Below are 19,982 nucleotides of genomic sequence, written 5' to 3'. Positions count from 1 at the left end.
TGTCTATTTTTGTCTATTTTAGTCCTTGTTGCACTAAAGAGAGCGAGGTGTAACCGGAGTCATATTCCTAGTGTGTCCACGTACCTGGCAATAAAAGCGATTCTGATTCTGATTCAGTGGAATTTTTTTTTAAAGGTTTGTTGGCGTGTTCGGCCTTGAGGTGGCTTGCAGTTTGATGTGTTACCTCAGGGTGGCAGTAAAAATCCACCAGTGAGTTTGAAAAGCAGGTTGTCTGTAAATTGAGATTTGTTGGTTCTACTGCATCAGACACTTCCGTTTGTGTTCTGTTATGGTAAATTATGTCTCTTAGAAATGCTTTAGAAACCCCCACAACAGACGTTCCAATCCACATCCCCATTTGCTTGATGTACCATGTGCCAAGACACACTAATTGTGTTTTAGAGAAGTGAGACGCACCCCAATCCCCCAACCCGCCCCTTCCTCAGGTATAAATGATTTTTATTCCCTTTGTCCTCGGTCTTTCTTCACCATAAACGCTGAATGGTGTTGACTGACCCTTTTGCAGAAGAAAATAAACACGTGGCCGGCCGGCAGAAAAATAGAACGGCCTCTATTTAATTTCTCATCAGATGTAATAGGAAGGTAAGAAAACCTTAATAGGAAGTTCAGAGAAACTTTTACTTCACTGCTCCTTCCCTTCTAAAATAATTTATTAAGGACACTGATGCATGTAATAGCACAACAGTATTAAGATACCATGGCAATTACTTGGCAAACCTGAGAACTTCAGATGCTTGTTTTTTTTCTTTCAATAGCTCTACCAACATGCGTTTCAGAGAAAAGTGGGTGTTCGGATTAATATCATGTGCATTAAAACATACTGTATTTCCCAATTCTCCATTTAACCTGTTTGTGTATTAAAGGGATAGTTCGCCTCTTTTGACATGAAGCTGTATGACATCACATATTAGCAATATCATTTCTGAACATTCTGAACATACGAAGGTAGAGAGAAAATAGCGCCAAGCAATTGTGAGGTCTGACTTTTTCTGGATGGATGATTTTGTGATGCAAATGTATTACTCTTTTGAATGCATATTGTTTTGAAAGCAAAACGCTTTATTTTTGTGGCCCCAGCCAACTAGCCGGACTACCTTCGTCAACACCAAAATGAGGCTGGAACTCGGCTCACAGGACGCAGCAGGGGGTAAGTCAAATTTAATAAATGATATTGCTAATATGGGATGTCATACAGCTTCATGTCAAAACAGGCAAACTATCCCTTTAATGTGATAGAGAGGCTTTCGGGTTTTTACCTGTTTTTTTTTATTTTTACATTTTAGAATTGAAACTCAAAGTTGAACTAATGCTTTTTTCCTTTGCAAAATGAAAAGGCAGTATCCGCAAGAAACACTGAGATTAGACAAAAACATGTTTGTGTTTTGATGGATGCAACATTTTAATGATTTTTTAAAAAAGAAAAACTGCCAGGAAGAATCTGTGATGATATGTCGTTTTTGTAAAGCTCATGCCAAAATACTGCACACATAGGAAATACAGTACAACTGATTTAACACTCCCGTCACCTTTATGTAGGCTATTAGGAATTTGTCTCGGTGGCAGAATGCAAATTACAGGCATTTCAGGACAATGGTCTTCATGAAGAGTGATTCTTCACAGCCTTTTATAGCCTGGTATTTTCCCTGTTGTTTTCATGTCAAGGCCAGGCACACTGAGAGGGAGAGATGGTAAAATAGGGAAATCAGTCTCAGGAATGGTCATTTAATGGTACAACACCAATCAAACATAGAGCACACAAATGGTTGAACATAAACCTGGAGGTGACCACATGGCAAAGATGCCGACATACCTGGAAATATATATGTTTACAGATCAACGAATGAATAGTCATTCCCTGGGGCTGTGGAGCTTGCAGAGCAACAACAGAATATCATCTCTCTAGGACCAAAAGGCCTAAGATTTAGACTGGATGAGTACTAAAAAAACTGCTAGCTTTTTGTACCTCAGTACACCAGATTTTCAAACATTCACTATTTAAGAAGTTAGATATTCATGTTGGTATCGACAGCGTGTTACATTTATGTTTCTGACCTATGACAGTTTTTTGCAAGTAGATTATATGAAATGCCACGAATAAGACACATCTGACCTGCAATAAGCCAGTATAATGTACTGTTTTCGTAAGTTATTGAAAACAAGAGCACCGTTTATTAACCATCCGTCGCCGCTACATTCTTCCTACGCTTGTGAACATCCTCCCACATGCAGGTTAAATATTCAGTTTGTGTTTTCTCATCTCCAGGCCTTCTTTGGCAAGATAATTCCTGCTAAGACACAGAAGTATTAGTTCCATCTGTTATCTTCAAAATTTGGCCACAACACTTCCACTCCTAGAAATTAGATGCATACAATGTGGCTGATGTAGGGCTTTCTCTGTGGTTAGCTGCTCTAAGTAAGTTACCAACTGAGGCGCTAAATGCAAAGTATAATCAACTCTTGGATATACTGATTATACTTAATTTACTTAATTAATAACTGTATTCTTACAACAATCACATGGGTGAATAATCTTTAGAAAAACACTGTTAAGAATTTTTACGTCAGCACTCAGAGGATGAAGGATAAGCAGCTCACTGGCTAACAAGCCCACAGACTCACAATAAACTGAAACACAATCCCCCACAAATGCTCCTCTCCAGTGGCAGCATCACCATGGTTCACAGCCAAGACTCTGTTCTGAGAGTCTTGCTGGAACATTACAAAGCTGGACTACAATGACTGAGGTTGTTCACATTGGTCTAAGTTGTGCATGGTTGTAAATTGCCCCATGCTGTTGACACTGTCACAATTGTACAAATCCTCATTAAACGTGGACGTCCTGCGGTCTCACTTTTGGTCAATCCACTGAATCTTAGTGCCTTTTCACATGGTGTCCTCATAGTTTAGTGGCTTTAAATGCCGGTTTGTGGCGTTGCATATTGCCCTTGATTGTGACTATGCTGCACTTTCCTTTGGGTATTGTACTGCCCTTGTCATCCCTGAGTCATCAGCACAGATATGGTGGCATTCTCTCCTTACAAACAAAATACTATTTAAGCACATAGAAAAGGCTTTTGTTTTTTATTTGAAGATTCAATGTGACTATCACCATCAACTCTATTTCTTCAATAATCCTGAACCCAAATTTCTCCTTGGATTTAGCCTTACTGGGGCTTCAGGGAAGTATTCTCTCTAATCACATGTCATCAGTAAAGTGATATACATCACTATAATTTTCATGTTTTGCTTTTGTCCAGCTTTAGTTTTAATTAGTCAGTTTTACTAACAGCTGATTTTCCACTGGCTTTATGTGCAGTTCTGAAATGTTTGGTACTGTATACCTAACAAAAAACACAGAAAACTGTAGTTTTTTCAGTCACACTGAAAACAAGAGTGGTTTTTTTTAGCTGTCATTTTATGTTGCATTCAAGCCACTCAAATGCTGGCATATGTCAGCCTGAAAAATAATGGAAATATCAGAAGTACACTTGTAAGGCTTTGACCTGTATCTTCTCACTGTATTCATGTAGCTCTCTGCTGCCCTGAGTTTCCTCTATAATTTGCCAGACTGGGGATGCAGTTGATAATTCCTGAACAACTGCTGCATGGGCTAGTTTGTGTGAACTTTTCCCTTTTAATGCAGCTTGACATAGTTGGTATCTCCGCTTGGCATCCTCAGTGGATTTAAACAATGCTTTAAACATATTTTTGATGAGGCTACTGAAGTGTTCCTCTAATATTATCAAAGGCATCCACAAGGCAATATTCTTTGCATGTTTTTCCCCCAATTTGTGTTGTACTTAAGTGTTTTTCTCACAATCATTGTTACCAAAATAAATTTTCATTTTGCAGCTCAGCAGAAGCACATTGACATGAATAATGATGTTCCTCAAAAAGGCAAAAAAAACATGAATAAATTGTTATGGTTTTTCCAGTTATATCTGATACAGAAATTTTCAGTTTCAGAGTTTCATACAAAGCGACTATAAGGGTATGTGTCCACATAATGTTTTCTCTTTGTAGAAAAGGGCTGGCAGAGCAGTGGGATGAAGAAATTATGCTCATCAAAACAGCTCTCCCACTCACATGAGTACTGACTACATGGCTTACAACAAGCTTGCAACTTGAACAGTGATAAAAGCGCAAAATTCACCAGCTACATTCAGTGGCCAGGCAACCTGCTCCTTCAAACGAGCTTTTGTTGCCTGAAACGCAGTGACAGCGATGACACCAGCATCTCTTTCAAAAGTTCTGAGATTTCAGCGAAAAGAGCTTGCGGTGGCGGCACAACAAAGGTGGAGAACTTTGAAAAATAACTCAAGCTGCTGCACCGTTTGCCCCACATAGGCTCTCACCTCATTTTTAGCAATTGATTAAGACGCTGGCTTTCTGAAAAATACATTATGTATACCTAAATTGTCACCAAGATGCTATTTCTTTGGTGACAAAATGTATTTGTCAAAACTGGTTTTCATTTGTCTTGATGAGCAAGGTCTACTATAAAACAATGTTTGTTGTGTAGTATATTCAGCCTCTACAAACCCCAGATTTTTATGGAATTAGATAAATTCTGAAATTTTCCAACAGTGTACTAATAAAAGCATTATTTTGGCACCCATTTCTAATTTGCCCCTTGACTGTGACACTAACACAAATGTGTTGTTCTGTTTTGTATTAAATACAAATTGAATAAACATAAGCATCTGAGCTGAGTGCTTCAATAATATAAGTTCTAATTTTAAAGGTCCAGTATGTGTGATATGGTGACATCTAGTGGCATAAACGACAAATTGCAACCAACTGAAAACCCACTATGCCTGCTCTAGAGCCAGTGTTTTCTTTTTTTTTCTGACAGTGCTTATAGCATCTTTTGATTTAGATTTCCCCCCTAAGGTAATGGGAACATTAAGATGATTATTTCCACGCGATTCCACATTGGTGAAAGTATAGTTATGATTATTATATTACATCTCTGCCAATAAGTTCCCCTAAATGTTACACAGTGGCATTTTTAAGCCTGTGAAAAACTGTGATGGATTTTAACATTTCTTTGGCACCCCCTGTGGTAATATAAAATGAAAATACTGTGAGCATAATGTTGCACGTTTGTGCTCTTTTACTTATTGCCTACTAAATCAAGTTAAAATGTACCTCTCTCGGTATGTTTAAATCTTTAGTCAATATGCATTGCAGAGAATACAGCACAAATCTCTGATAGAAACTTTAAAAAAAACGCTATCCATATAGCAACATGGAATGTGAGGACCATGTATACAGGAGGGAAGGTAGCCGGCATAGCAGAGGAAATGAGAAGATATGGAATATCTCTCCTTGGTCTGGGAGAAACCAGGTGGCTCCAAACAGGGAAGGTCAATCTGGCTCAGACGCCTCCTGGGAATCTTCTGGCCCAACACCATCACTAATGCCAACCTGTGGGAACTCACCAAACAAGACCCAATAGAAATTCAAATAAGGAGGAGGAAGTGGAAGTGGATAGGTCATACACTAAGACGAAAAGAAGCAATAACCAACCAAGCTCTGACATGGAACCCACAGGGAAAAAGAAAAAGAGGCAGACCAAGAACCTCCTGGAGAAGAACTGTGGAGCAAGAAATGAGGGAAGAAGGGCTATCATGGCAACAACTCGAGCGGAGGGCCCAAGACAGGAGAGGATGGAGGAGTTTCGTCAATGGCCTATGTTCCTATGGGAATTTAAAGGCCTAAGTAAGTAAGTAAGAATGGGGTATTAAGTTTGGTTTACTGAATGTAAGACAATTTTTCAAGTGCCTAGTTAATTTCCTTTTTCCTATATAGACAGTCTAAACACACCAGACATGTTTTTTTCAAGTTTTTTTTTTTTTGTTTATGCACAATTCTTTCTACTGCACTGAGTGAATGAACCAACTGACAGGAAAGTGCCTCAAGCTTCAGCCTTGCTGCCGCACCTTTCTCTTTTTTCTCCTTTTCCACACAAAGTGTTCAATGGAACTTTAGAATGTGGAAAAATATGTGAAAAAATGAATGCATGGGTTTTTTTCTCGTCTTATGCAACCTTTCTGTAAACATTCATAATAGTCTATGGACATTTCAGCACTTGCTGTTGTATCTTCTTGTGCTTAACATGTAAAAAAAAAAAAAAACAAGCAGACTGATTGGCAGCTTTTTCAAAAAGCAAACAGTTGTCAGTAAAAGCAGCAACTTTACTGACAGGCTATTATTAGTGCCACCACAGTATCAGTATATCTTGATATATTCAGGCAACTGTCAGTCTTGGATATGTCCCTGTAAGAGAAAAACATTATGGTCTCTATTGGGAATGTTATAGCCTGAAGGTAAAGACTGCATGCAGCATGTGACTAGAAGGCATAGGAAAATATGAACCAAAAGAACTATTGTATCATACTGTGCAGTCCCTCAAGAACAAATACCTACAGTACGTGTGCGTTTGCAAGGAATTGAAACCATTTTGTACAATGCAGCTCAGCAGAAAATGACATTGGTATTATGTTTCAGCTCAAGTCAAAGTCAACTTTATTGTCAATTCTGCCACATGTACAAGACATACGGAAGAACCAAAATGACATTTTTCTCAGCCTCTGTGATGTAACAAACAATAGAATGACATTAGAATACATAAGTAGATGTAAAAGTAGAAAAATAGAAGTCAAAATAGAAGAGACAAATGCAAGTTGAAAGTTCCACTGGTGAATGTACTTTAAAACTTTAAATATTTTTTAAAAAAGAAACTCATTCACAAAGAAAACAGGAACAGTCATGACTCTTTTATGCTAAATTCTACAACAGAATATATGGTTTTAACGCTCAAAGACTCAGTCACCTTGCCCTGAGTCAAGTTTGGGGAGTTGCGTCAAGTTCAAAAGAGGGAGTCTGTAAACATTTCACTCAGCAGTTGCTTAAAAATCTTTACATCTTATTGGCAAAACGACACTGAGTAAATTATTCCTACAATGACACCAAAGTCATACTAAATAAATTCCCCACAGTTATGCCATACAACCCAGCCAAAGTGTGTGAGAGTTTCTATTTCCATAGAAAAACAGTCATCTGCTCACATTTCCCTAAAGCCAGTGTTTGCCATTCCTTCCCAGAGAACCCTTGTATGTATTATGAATTGTTTTGAACTTTGACACAACATTAAGCTGTGGAAAAGTAAAGCATATTCTTGTTTTATCAATACAATTATTTCCCAGTAACAGTTTGAGGTTCTGTCTTAAAAACTAACATTAAAGTAAAAATTTGAATTTGAATTCTAGCATCTCAAACCAAAAAAACAAACAAAACAAACCTAAACCAAAATCTAAACTTGGATTTGGTTAATCTGGCAGAAGAAGATCTGGAGTTTAACTTTCTTTGCTTGGCATGCGACAGACTCACATGCCCTTACAACCAAACCAGAGCACCCAGAGAACATGCAGACTCAGCTATCTTTTCTCTGAGGCTGGAGTGCTAATCACTGGACCAACATGTTCCCTTTCAAAGCGCAGTGAATCAGCAGCTTAGAACTTCTGTTAGATCAACTTGCATCTTGAGTCTGATTAGCTGCTTAAATCTGGGATTCATTATTTGTCCACATTGATCACAGTAGGAACAGGAAGCTGACAAGTATTTTTTTTATTTTTACTATATCAACAACATAATGAAAATCGCCTGCCAAAGATTTATTTTTCACTACTTTGTGGATGTTTATAATTTTCGCTTTGCTTATAGTCATTTGGAAATGATTGGAGGAAAGGTAGGATGAAAAAATAGCACTTAGATTAACATATTGCACAACGGAGCTCAATACCAGCCATTTGAATTTATAGGTAATGCAAGAGGGTCAACATGGATGTTGTGATTTTGGGGATCTCAGCGTAAATTACTGTCTTTTGGAGAAAAAAAAAGAAATTGGCATGTTCAAAGTAAAACTGACGGAAAAATGGAACCTTATTTTTTATTCAAGACTGCCGCAAGAATTTTGAAATGTCTTTGTTGTTGTAAACACGTTGAAAAAAAAAAAAAAAAAAAAATGAAGCAATACGTGGTTTTGACTAAATCAGAACATTTTGTTAAGGCTAAATTTTGAATGAAGCATTTGTAAACAAAATACACAAATTAATTGATGAAACATTCAGGCTCAGCTAATGGGTGTTTATTCACATGTAATCTGGCACAATATCAACGACTGATGCTCATCTTATGGTAAATATTTGTCATTGTGTTAAGATGTTGAACAAATTGGCTCAGAGCTGTGTGACTACGACCCTAACCCATGCTGATGTGACTGAGACTGCTAACCAAGCCAAACTATGGTCCAGCAAACTCATCGCAACTGGTCACAATGACTCTCCATGCATGAACTTCTAATTAGAGCAAATAAATGAGTGGAAATCTTTTCGTATGGAAATGGGCTACTACTAGGGTAGAATAGACTCCAAACTCGATTATTTCTGTAATGGAAATCATTTATCATGCTTGTGGTGTGTGACCTCTACCTTTTGTATGGACTGCTTAATATTCTACCTGTATTACATGGCTGTAGGTCTCAGTTGAAACATTCTCTGATAGCTCAACATTTTGTTCTTGAGCTGCTCTTACTTTTACAAGGTTAACTTGGAATTTTCAGAGCAGTTCACAGAGTGAGTGAATCTGGGGAAGAGATGATTTCATTACCAAACACATTTCTACTTTGCCATCACTGTCAAAATGTAGCCGACTTTAAGGAATGAAAGGTATATGCCTTACTTTGCAACACTAGATTTCACTCGTTTTTAACATTGGCTTTTCATTATACATAACCAATTACACCCCGTTGTGCTTAAAAAAAATGGGATGTTGTGTAACATGATTATAAAAGCTTAAACCATTACTTCCTATATGATAAAACGTTGTTTGTAATAGAGTGCAGCACAGATACAATTACCTTATTTATCTTTTTTTTTTTTTCAAATTTAAATAAGGTGACCGAGTGTATTTATTATATTTTAAGTTTAAAGTTTACAGGTGTCATGTTTGCCCCTTTTTCACAGGTTCTCACAGTTTTCTGAAGTCTTAATGAAATGTCCGTGGCACTCTTGTTGAACACAGAGGCACAGTACAATTCTTCCTTTAATACCATAAATATGCTGATGATTTCTTAGCAACTGGTTTTAGAATGTGGAGTGACCCACTGACTCCACTCCACCCCTCTCCTCCACATGGTATGTCTTGGAGCTCTGTTCTACAGCTCTGAGCTCTCATGCAAACATAAAGTTGTTAACAAATTACACTTCGTACACTCTTGCGGCACGTTTCTATCATATGAGGGAGTGTATATTACTTCGCCTGTGAGCTCACATTAGTATCCACATCAAACTGAGCTTAGAGTACCACACACCATGGAACAATTCTTGTCTGGCTGTGGCTTTTATTCTCAACTCTGATCTGCAGGTGGTAGCTAAGTGAACCCTCTTTTTTGCACAAGACATGGGATTAGTTAGCCCAGGATGTTACAATACCCCACCACAAGAAGTAATGCTGAGGTTACTTAATGTTTCTACAATTAAAAAAAATGTATGACGTTTTAATACTTATTTGAGACATTTTTTCCATCACACAACCAAACCAGTTGAGCTCACTATTGTTTGTTTTTATTTTGCATTTGTTCTATTATATCATTAGACCTGTGATTTAAAATGGTACACAAGATATAAAACATTCAATCTAATAAAGACTGATAAAAAGCTGAAAATAAAACACTATTTTGCTTCACAATCATATTTCAGTTTGGGAATTTTCACCTGTAAAGGGAGGTGATTGGTTTTTATTTACCAGAACCTTATCAATAATAGTACTATAAATCTTTTACTGTGCTTTCCCTGAACTGAGCTGTGACTTTACCAAACACTTGACCATTTCCTGAGCCATTTTCTTCTCCTTTAATAATTATTATTTTCCCCTGAATCTCCACACAGGCTCCCGGAGTGCAAGAACCCAAACAGAATGAATTGAGAAGTGTGTTGTTGGGGACATAACAATTACCAAACATTGGCAAAAATGCCTCTCACCAATAGCTGAAGCAGCATGGGCGCTGACATCATATCACTCCTACATCTCCCTCTCTTGATTTCAGCCCCACCCACTCTTTTCCATTTCCAAGTCAGTCCGTGTCCCTGTGTTATTTAAAGCCAGAGATCCTCCCTCTCGCCGAGCCACTGTGTTGCATCTGTCTGCCTCGCTGCATGTGTGTCTCTTGCGCGTGTGTGTTTGAGAGTGCGCTAAAAAACCCAGGCAGCCAGGGGGAGAGCTAGAGAGCAGGGAGAGAGGCACAGGGGAAAGGCAGAAAGCATCTGAGAAGGCAGAAGGATCGGGAGTGTGAGACAGCTATGAAATTCATTCAAGCTATTTGCTTACTGCTTCTCTGTCCAGCTTTCAGCCTCAACACCAGGTAAGAGATAAATAAGAGGAGAGGTTTTTTTTCTTTCAGTTTCACCCTGATTGAGACTCTGAAACAAAAAAGGGAGTATAGGTTGAAAAGCATGCCTTAGCCAATCTTGGATTACTAATCTGAAGGTCTGTTCAGTCCTGCCAGATCCTGAAGCCTTAATTTATCCTGGCAGACGCTCTCTGTGCTAAGCGTGTTGTATACTGAAATACTTAAAAGGAGGAAGGAGGGCTTATCTGTTCAACTAGGCTATTATTTTTCTCAGTTCGCGGGAGGCTGAGACAGTTGTCCTTTTGTGGTGCTTTATTCACTGAATCTTCCTCCTACGATGCCTCCTGAATAGCAGCAATATTGCTTTTTGGGACTTTTGCTGCCTGCTGGTCTGGGGGGGGGGGGGGGGCAAGTTGAAGTGATGGGAACTGAGAGAAAAGACAAGGCTACTTGTGTTGCAGTGCCTTAAAAAGAGCAGGTGCTTGTCTGTGTTTCTGTATATGTACTTATCTGCAAAACTAGCCTTTGAAAAAAGCTGACGGTAGTGATGGGAAAGAAGGGTGAATAAGAGAGAAATATGTGAAAAAAAGGAAGTTTTACTGATTAATTCTATCATTGATAAGATCATCCTCATTATCAGCCAGCGCCTGACACCGCTGCCTTAATGAAAGCCGTGAGAAGGAATTCAGGGCTTTGACTGTACTATCGAGACAAAAAGACACGCATTATAAAACTTGGATTTTCATTTTCTCCTCATTTCCTCAAGCACTTTAATACTGTTGTCATCTTTTTGTAGTGAAATAGTAGAATGCAGTTGGTGAGGAAAGCAGTCACAGAGAGGACAATGGCTTTGAAGTATGGGTTTTGTTGAGAATTTAAGAGACATAGACAAATACCTACATTATACTGATGTGATGTTGAACACGAGCAAGGACATGGAATCATTGATTTTACCTTTGGAGTTGCAATAGATTTTTGGAGAAATTCAAGGTTATTGCTTACATCTTAAGTATTTGTCAGTGCAACAGAGGTTATGTGATGATGCATGAGTCATGTTAAGGTCTGACTTGATGTTTGAACATCTGGCATTTAGTTGTCTGCAAATTAAGTACTCATACACTCCTCAACACATCCACAGTTTTTTATTCTCAAACGGTGGAAACATTCAGTTTTATCCTTGTATTTTATATGATATTATTCAGGTACATTCATGATCTTGCGTAATTTGTGTTTAATTGAAATACTCTTTGTCTTATAAGCTTTATTTTTTGAATAGTGTGTGCCCTCATCTTTCTTTGGGGTGCTAATTGGAGAGGGCGGCATTACAATGGTAATTTGGCAGGTCAGCACAGATTGTAGGCTACCTCTTGAGGGGGAAAGTTATGAAAAGCAATTACCAGACCACACAGATATAATCAGAGTTTTATTAGATGGTTTGTTTCTTAAGTCAGTTTAAAGCATAATGTGCTCAAAAGGCTGTGTGTCGTTGGAGGCAGAGGTTATTCCAGGCAAAGGTGATACCTCTAGTGTGGTGCTATGAATCTTTATCTGTTTTAGAAAACAAAACTAAAGGTGCCAGTTTCTAAACTGCAATGCCACAGCTGCCCATCTTGCCTTTGGGAAGCTCAAGATATGAGCAGCAAATATTAAAATGTTGTAAAAAGACAATGTTTGGGGGAAAGTCACATTGTAATCGTTTCAGGCTCCTCCAGCTTTTTCAGAACTTTTTCCTTAGTTTATATTTTTCTCTTTTGTCATTATCTGACTTGAGTTTTTGAAAAGTTAGCTCATTAATTGTCCGTGAGTTGTTGTTTTTAAGATAGTTTGTAGCATCTGTGTGTCTAATAAGGATCTTCAAGTCTTTAAATGGTCATGTTTTTTTCATTTCAATGTAAAGGATAGCAATGAAGTGTCTACAAAGACAGCCCGACATTATTTTGCTCCTTGTATAGATTTATCGTCTCTCTAAGCTTCCTTTGATTGATTCAGATAAGAAATCAACCAAGCAGATAAAATAGTTAACCAATAACAACTGTACTCTCCATCTTCTCCAATGACATGTCTGTTGGTGGAACTAACAAATGTACAGTACGGAATCAGTTTTTCTTTTAAAAGCCAGCGGTAATGAAGTGGAATAATATCTAGCTATGTTGTCTTTTGATCCAAAAGTGGCAGTTGGCAGTGACATATACAGTATTTAGAATTAAGCCTGTTTTGATTTTGCAGATATGGTTGGATATAAGTAAAAGCTGTGCAGACATTTATATTCTTTAATCTATTTTTTATGATGTATTTTAAGAAAAAATATGTGCTTCATTTATTTGTTTCTTGTCGTTAACCTTCAGTGGAACCTTGCAATAGTGCTCTTTTATAGAACAGTTTTCTATGTTATCCTGGTGGTACTTTAAGGAGAAAATTGTTTCCATCATGCACCTTTCATATTTTGCACTTATTCTGGAGGTCATGGGTCCAATCTACACTTACTATTTGTGGCATCCTCATTTTTTATTGTAATAGTGTCACACTGAAGACACTGCAAGGTACATCCCCCGCAGCAAAATGAATTGTGGCTTCAACTGTTTAGTCTTCATATTGATCTCGCTCGCTTAACTTGATTCACCATTCATCTCATCAGTCCTGTGTGAGAGAATCCATTTCATATGTTAAGTACAACTTTAATCGAGCAACAAGATAAAGTCGCCTTGAAAAATGAGAGTCATTGAAATTGAATCCATGACAATTTTCATGTTTGCTGCAGCATTTTGTTAAGCCTTCGGTTTCCATTTAACTCATTTTTATAGCCTTATAATACCATAGGCTCACTTAGTATCATCATGAATGCTAAATCGGCGATATTGACTAATTGTTATGCATAAAGATATCTACTTTGCAAGAAATGTAATGGTTTTGCTTTTATTTTATTTATTTTGCCAGTCTAAGAGAGCTTGATAGAGAAGCCATTGGTTTTTATGAATTGAGTCAATTTCTCAGACCTTGTATAAGTGGTGCATTGCCATATGTCATTGCAGAAATCAATTGGTACTTAGGCAGAACACAAGGCTGCATTGACATTAGCCCCATGAGATATGACTGTCCACCTCCGGTTCAGGGTTGGGAGGCTATAACAGTAAGCCTGCTCTTCTGAATTTGGCTTCTGTTTTTTTTTTCCACCTTCTATACAGATCAAACAGCTCCAACTTTATACACTTTCAAATATTCCCTTTCAGGTGTTTCTTTAAATACATCTGACACATTGTCTTGACACTATCTTTGATGTCTGTTACCTCAGCAGACTCCTCTTGGAAACAGGGATATCTGGTGGGATCCCCACAACATCAAATATTCATGAGTGTTTTGGACCGCAATTAAAAGGACTACAGAGAACTTTGCATTATAGATACAGTGCAGCTGAATTGTTTTATAAATTAGCAGCTACCTATAAATCTGGCTTTATTGTAAATGAAATTGACTCTCTCTTTAATTTATGTCAGACTTTACATTAAAAGCAGCTTAATGCATGAGTACACTGATTAGTATTTGTGCCTTTTCATATCAAAGAAAGTTTTCTGAGCTGAGTGCAACATATCGTTGCCCAACTGTTCTCTTTGTGAATTGTAGTGGAATGTATAAGATCTCAACAACAGATGCCTTAGATGTACCCAATGTGTTGCATATTTGGAAACACAGACCATCATATCAACATCCAGTCAATATTTTCTTAGAAGTGACAATAAAATTGGATGTTTTGCAGCTGAAAGAAATTCTTTTTGATATTTTATTGTACATGTGCTCACTGCATGATTCTTGTTTTTCTTAGTGAAACAAAACAAAACAAAAAACAGCCTTGATCTATCATACAGTATCAGTCAAGTTGTTCACAAATGCTGCCTGGCAGTGGTGAAAGTGAGAATTGCCAAGAGCTCAAGTGTGAATCAGCCGTGGAATTAGATGTTGCTATCAAACAGACAGGGATAGTGATGTCCTTGTATTGGTTTGACTACGGATGTTTAGCAGGGTAATACAGATACCTCTTTTCCTGTGTAATGTTTACAATTTTGGTGATAACAGGCTTACCTAAGTAAATGAGGGGTGCAGAGCACAATATAATGATTTTCCTTTCATTGAATTGAATTGAATGATACTTTATAAATCCCAATATGTGTTTTGCAGCATAAAGAATCAGATCAGTTATTGGTTATCAGTCATTGTAAGTAATTGTGTAAAATTACTTCTATGAGCAGCAATGACCTCTTTGAACATTGAACATTCTTTGATACAGCAAAGCTGAGGAAGCCTCTGACTGAACACACTTTGTTGTTTAATCATTATGTTATGTAGAAGTGGTGCAGTTCTGTCCTTTATGTCGAACCACTTTTGCAACATCCGTCTTTGCATAATCAGCTCCAAAGCTGTTTGCTCAGTTTTTTATTCTTTCTTTCAATTGCTCTGATTCTGCAGCCCCAACAGATAAGTACAAAGCAGACTGAACTCTGCACCGCAGATTGATAGAAGGTGTCCGTAACATCTTGCTGCAAACATCAAAGGGTCACACCGAAGCGTCCTCAAGATGTAGAGTCTACTCTGATAGCCTCAGTGTTGCGTTTCCACTTCAGTCTGTTGTCATGGTCAACTCTTAAATATCTGTGGTCCTCCACCACCTCCACCTCATATCCCAATATTGAAATAGTGTTATTTCTGACCCCTCTAAAACCCACAGTCATCTCATTTTCCTTTCTTTGCATCAAGATGAGATGAATGTTTTCACCATGCCACAAAGTGATTGCTGCCTCTTTTAATTTCTATTCCATCTGTACAGTCTTAGTTTCTTTTCAGTCTGCACACCTGAGACTTTCAGTACAACTCAGAGTTTTGTCATTTCCATATATACTCAGATGACTCTGCACTTATTTACATTCAAGATAAGGTAATTCTGGGGCGGTCGGTGGCGTAGTGGGTTAAGCAGCCACCCCACATACAGAGGCTATAGTCCTCGCTGCAGCTGGCCCCGGTTTGAGTCCCGCTCCGAGCGGCCCTTTGCTGCATGTCTCCCCCCTCTCTCTGCCCCCTGCTTCCTGTCTCTCTCCAACTGTCCTAACATTAAAGGCATAAAAAAGCCCCCCAAAAAAGATAAGGTGATTCTTCTTATGTCATACCAAAAGGTGGTCAACAAGTTCCCTGTATTCGGCCTCTTGTCCATTACTTATACACCCAACATTTAATGGAAAATGTTCATCTCTTTCAGACTCTGAGTTGTGCTGTAAGACTGAGGCGTTCAGAGTTCAGAGAAACAGAGATAGTACATTCCACTGCGGTGCCCCGTTGGTGCAAGACACCTTCTCGGTGGAGGTGTGTGGTATAGTGTGGCAAGAAAAGTTGGTGAGGCTGAACTTAACCTAAGGAAGAGGTTGACTTAGCTTGAAATTTATTTGATGAATACAACTTGTAGGTCTCTTTCCCTCCCTTTCTGCTGTGCTTCAGCTCTTCCTTAAGAGCCCCTCCCTGCGGAGGATTAACATGGCAACTATGAAGGTGGCAGTAATTGACAAAAGGTAGGTACTCTTCCTGACAAACTGCATAAGGAGCTCTTGGAATAACCAGAGGAACCACTTTTTTTTTTCAGATGTTATTTGTTGAAGGTATTTACTGTCAGGAAAAATTATTTTTGACTATAGTTGCTAATTTCTGCCTTAAGTAAGGCTATGTATTTGTTGAGTGAAAGCTCCATAATCTAAATGAGCTGAGGCATGATAAACTAAAATACATCAGGAAAGACAGCTAGAGAGGTCTCACTGACTTTTCTATGCTTTGTATCACAATTTCACCTGCGCAACATCATTTCTTACTTTGTGTTGGAAATTCTTGCTGGCAGGCACAAAGGGTCCAGACGTACCAAGTTTTAACCTTTAATAACAACGTTGGCAGCAATTACAGCAACTCTTCAGCTGGTGTATGTCTTCCCGCAACACATATCCCATAGTGCACTGGGGTGAGGTCGCCAAATAACATAAAGGACCAATCTGAGTCCCACACTGACTGATAGCAATGAGCCGCATTCAAGAGCAAAATGTTAAACATTTTACAGAATAGTACATCCCCTTTGAAAATGATCAAAGATGTGTAGGACATTCTTCAACATTGTGGAATATAACAGAACCTTTTTTTTTTATGCATGTTTACCTGGTTGACTTGCAAATTACCAAAAACATACAGGTTTCTGAACATTGCTTACAAGTAATTGTTCTCTGCATTACAATTACTGTTGTAAGTCCATTAATGTTGTTGGCTTTACTTCTCGTCCAGAGTAGGTTTCCGTATGGGAGTGAGTGTGTTGGCTTTTACAGCTCATCCTACTCATGTTTGAGTAGTAGATTCAGTATTGCTGAGTGTTTTGTGTGACTCTTCGGTCTCAAGTAGGTGGTGTCTGTTGTGGCGATATTCTTGTCTTCTTCTGTGCGTACAAGATATTATCTTTCTGTGTCCGCAGGTTTTATGACGACTGCAGGTCTATTAAGTTCCTGGATCCTGTCCTGGATGTAGCTTTGACAGTGGCTTGGCAGATCTGTCATAATACTTATTTTGTCTCTGCTGAGGTAGATCTCTGTTTTTTTGTGCATCACTTCACAGTTCACAACTTCAGGTTGCAGCTGGTGGTGAGCACTAGGGAGAATGGATCTCAGCCCTTGACTCATAAGCAACTGTGCTGGGGATTTAAGGTTGTCAATAGGTGTGTTCTTGTATTTGAAAAGAGTCAAATAAATGTCTTTGTTGTCGTCCTTGCTCTTGCGTAGGAGTGCTTTGGCTATTCGCACATACTTTTGAGCAAGGCCGTTGCTTTGTGAATAGTGTGGGCTTGGGATGGTGTGAGTGAAGCCCCATGCATCTGCAAATGCTGCAAACTCCCCTGACACATATCGTGGACCATTATCTGATATAAAAGTCTCAGGTATGCCATATCTGGCGAAGGACGCTTCCAGTCTCTGGATGATAGCACTTTATGTGGTGCGGCTTAATCTGTCAAGGTCGAAGTATCTGCTGTAGTAATCAACAGTTACCGTGTAGTTTTCGTTGTTCCAAGTGAACAATCTGATGCAATAACTTGCCATTGTCTCTCTGGAATTTGGTGACTGATCATTGGTTCTTTGATGTTTGCAGAGCGACCCTTCAGATATGTTTTGCAGCTTTGGACCATGTTTCAATCTCCTTGTTCATCCCAGGCCAAAACAGTATGTCACATGCTCTCTGCTTACATTTCTCCATGACCATGTGTCCTGTGTGTACATGTGACAACATTTCTGTATGTAGTGAGGTGGGAACGAGGATCTTCTCTCTTTTAAATACAATATCATTATTCACTGATAATTCATGCCTGTGATTCCAAAACTCAGTAAGTATCTGTGGGCATTTTCTCCGGTCCTCAGGCCATCCATCATATATGATCTTTTTCAGCATAGACAGCTATGTGTCTCTGTCAGTTTCCTCTTTGATCTCCTGAAGTCTGATGTCACTAACAGGTAGGCTGCTGTACACATTATGTACCTGAATGTCCATTCCTTCACTGAGCTTTTTGTCATGATCAGATGGTGACTGCTTTGACAGTGTGTCTGCCACTGGTTTTTCCTTTCCAGGTCTGTGTACGATGACGAAGCTGTATCTCTGGAGCTGAAGTTTCAGTCTCTGCAGTCTGGGAGGCGCTGCTGCTGGTGGTTTCTGTATGATGGACTCCAGTGGCTTGTGGTCGCTTTCCACAATGACATGCTGACCATACACATTGTAAAGAAAACGTTTGAAGCCAAATGGGATTGCATACAGCTCCTTTTCGAGTTGATCTCGCTGCCAGACAGTGATGGGTTTCCCGTCCTGCATCAATACAGTGCCTAAGCCATATTTGGATGCATCAACTTGCAGTTTTAGCTGTTTTGCCGGGTCATAGGACAATAGGACCTGGCAATGTTAACAGCTTTGACTAAAGTTTATTCGGATCCAACGCTGAGTAATTTCTCTCTCACAGCAGGTGAATAAATGCTGAACACTTTGCTTTCTCTGACCATCTCCTCACTGTTGGCGTTAGCGCAGTCTTTCACAAGCAGTCTTAGTTCCGTCAAAAACTGTTCAAATGGCTCATTTGCTGCTTGTATTTTCTCCTGGACATTGTAATGAGCAAATATTACATTTGCTTTTGGCATGACATAAGCTTCCTATTTGTCGTAATATGTTTTTAGTAGCTTTCCTTCATCTTCAGTCAATGACCATGTATTATAAATGTCTACCTTTTTCTGCGACCCAAAGGAGAAGGTAGCTGCACTTTTCCTCCTCGTTCTTCCTCTTCAGTGGACCCGAAAACATCTATTCCGCTTGTAGTTTAAACCTGCGTCATGCTTCGGGGAGGTTGCCCGCATCCCAGCTCATGTGCGGTGGGGGAACTCCGTCAACATCCATCTTGCAGCCTGTAGTCGAGCAGTCTAGGTATTCTATGCTTTGCGTTATAATTTCACCTTTGCAACATAATGTCTTACTTTGTGTTGGAAATTATTGCTGGCAGGCACAAACTGTCCAGACTTATCAAGTTTCAAGTTTTATTAACAACGTTGGCAGTAATTACAACAACTCTTTGGCAGGTGTATGTCTTCCGGCCAGTGGCGGCTGGTGATTCAATTTGTTGGGGGGGCGCAGTTGCGCATGACGGGTCAAATAGCACCTCACAATCAGAACACAACACACAAATTCTAAAAACCACCTAAACTAGACCATTGTTCAAGTATTAATACAATTAGAGAGATACTTTGGATATTGTTGACCTTAAATAAAGAGTTTTGGGACAGAATAGATAAAGAAATATAGGCTACTGTAATTAGAATAGACCACATGTTATACCATAACCACAACATAATAGTAGGGAGGGATGATGGTTCTGAATTTCCTATTCTATTGCAAAATGTACAAATATTCAGGAAAAACAAAGACCACATTAAAAGGTAGGTGTGTCTAATGTTTTGAGGACTAATATAGAAGACTGGATCAATTCTGATGTTTTTAAATGTGCTATATAAATAAAGCTGACTTGACTTGACTGCACTGAAAAATGGACAACAACTCATTTCTACAACAGAGACTCACCTCTGCAGCAATCCTACTGTCTGTGGTCTTCTTCCCTGAGAGCCCGGCGCTTCCTCGGATGCTTGCTTGATGGACGTGATTGATTCGATGAATTGTCCAATCACGTTAAGATAAAAAATATGGAAAACTCTGCCATTGGTCTGGGCGCACAGAGATGCGAACTAGAATCAATTTTTCATGCGCCAATGAAAAGCTGCCTCTGCTTGTTCGCGGTAAAAAAGTTTGCTAGCTCTCATAGACTCCAGTGTTACCGGCGACCTGGAGGAGGGCTTTATATCCAATAGCAAATAGCAAGCCTAGCTTAAAGTCGAAAGCATTTCATGGTTGCTGGCAGTGGCATGTAGCCTACAGCAGAGTCTATCACACCACTGCACGAGTAAAAACGCAATGTACAAATGTATAATTAATTTCATATTTGTTATGGTTGATTCAC

At 38.9% G+C, this 19,982-nt stretch overlaps 1 protein-coding gene across 1 annotated transcript in view; it reads left to right on the top strand.

Moving 5' to 3' along the window:
* Positions 1-10,219: 10,219 nt before the first annotated feature.
* Positions 10,220-19,982, top strand: part of luzp2 (leucine zipper protein 2) — a 188,624-nt gene continuing 178,861 nt past the window's right edge. The window contains exon 1 of the mRNA XM_075472131.1: positions 10,220-10,447. Coding sequence (XP_075328246.1) covers positions 10,386-10,447 — 62 coding nt within the window. The 5' untranslated portion in view covers positions 10,220-10,385. The remainder of the gene's footprint in view (positions 10,448-19,982) is intronic.

The sequence above is a fragment of the Odontesthes bonariensis genome, chromosome 1 (genome assembly GCF_027942865.1).
Source record: "Odontesthes bonariensis isolate fOdoBon6 chromosome 1, fOdoBon6.hap1, whole genome shotgun sequence".
NCBI classification, from domain to species: Eukaryota; Metazoa; Chordata; class Actinopteri; order Atheriniformes; family Atherinopsidae; genus Odontesthes; species Odontesthes bonariensis.
This window is presented reverse-complemented; position numbering and strand designations above follow the sequence as displayed.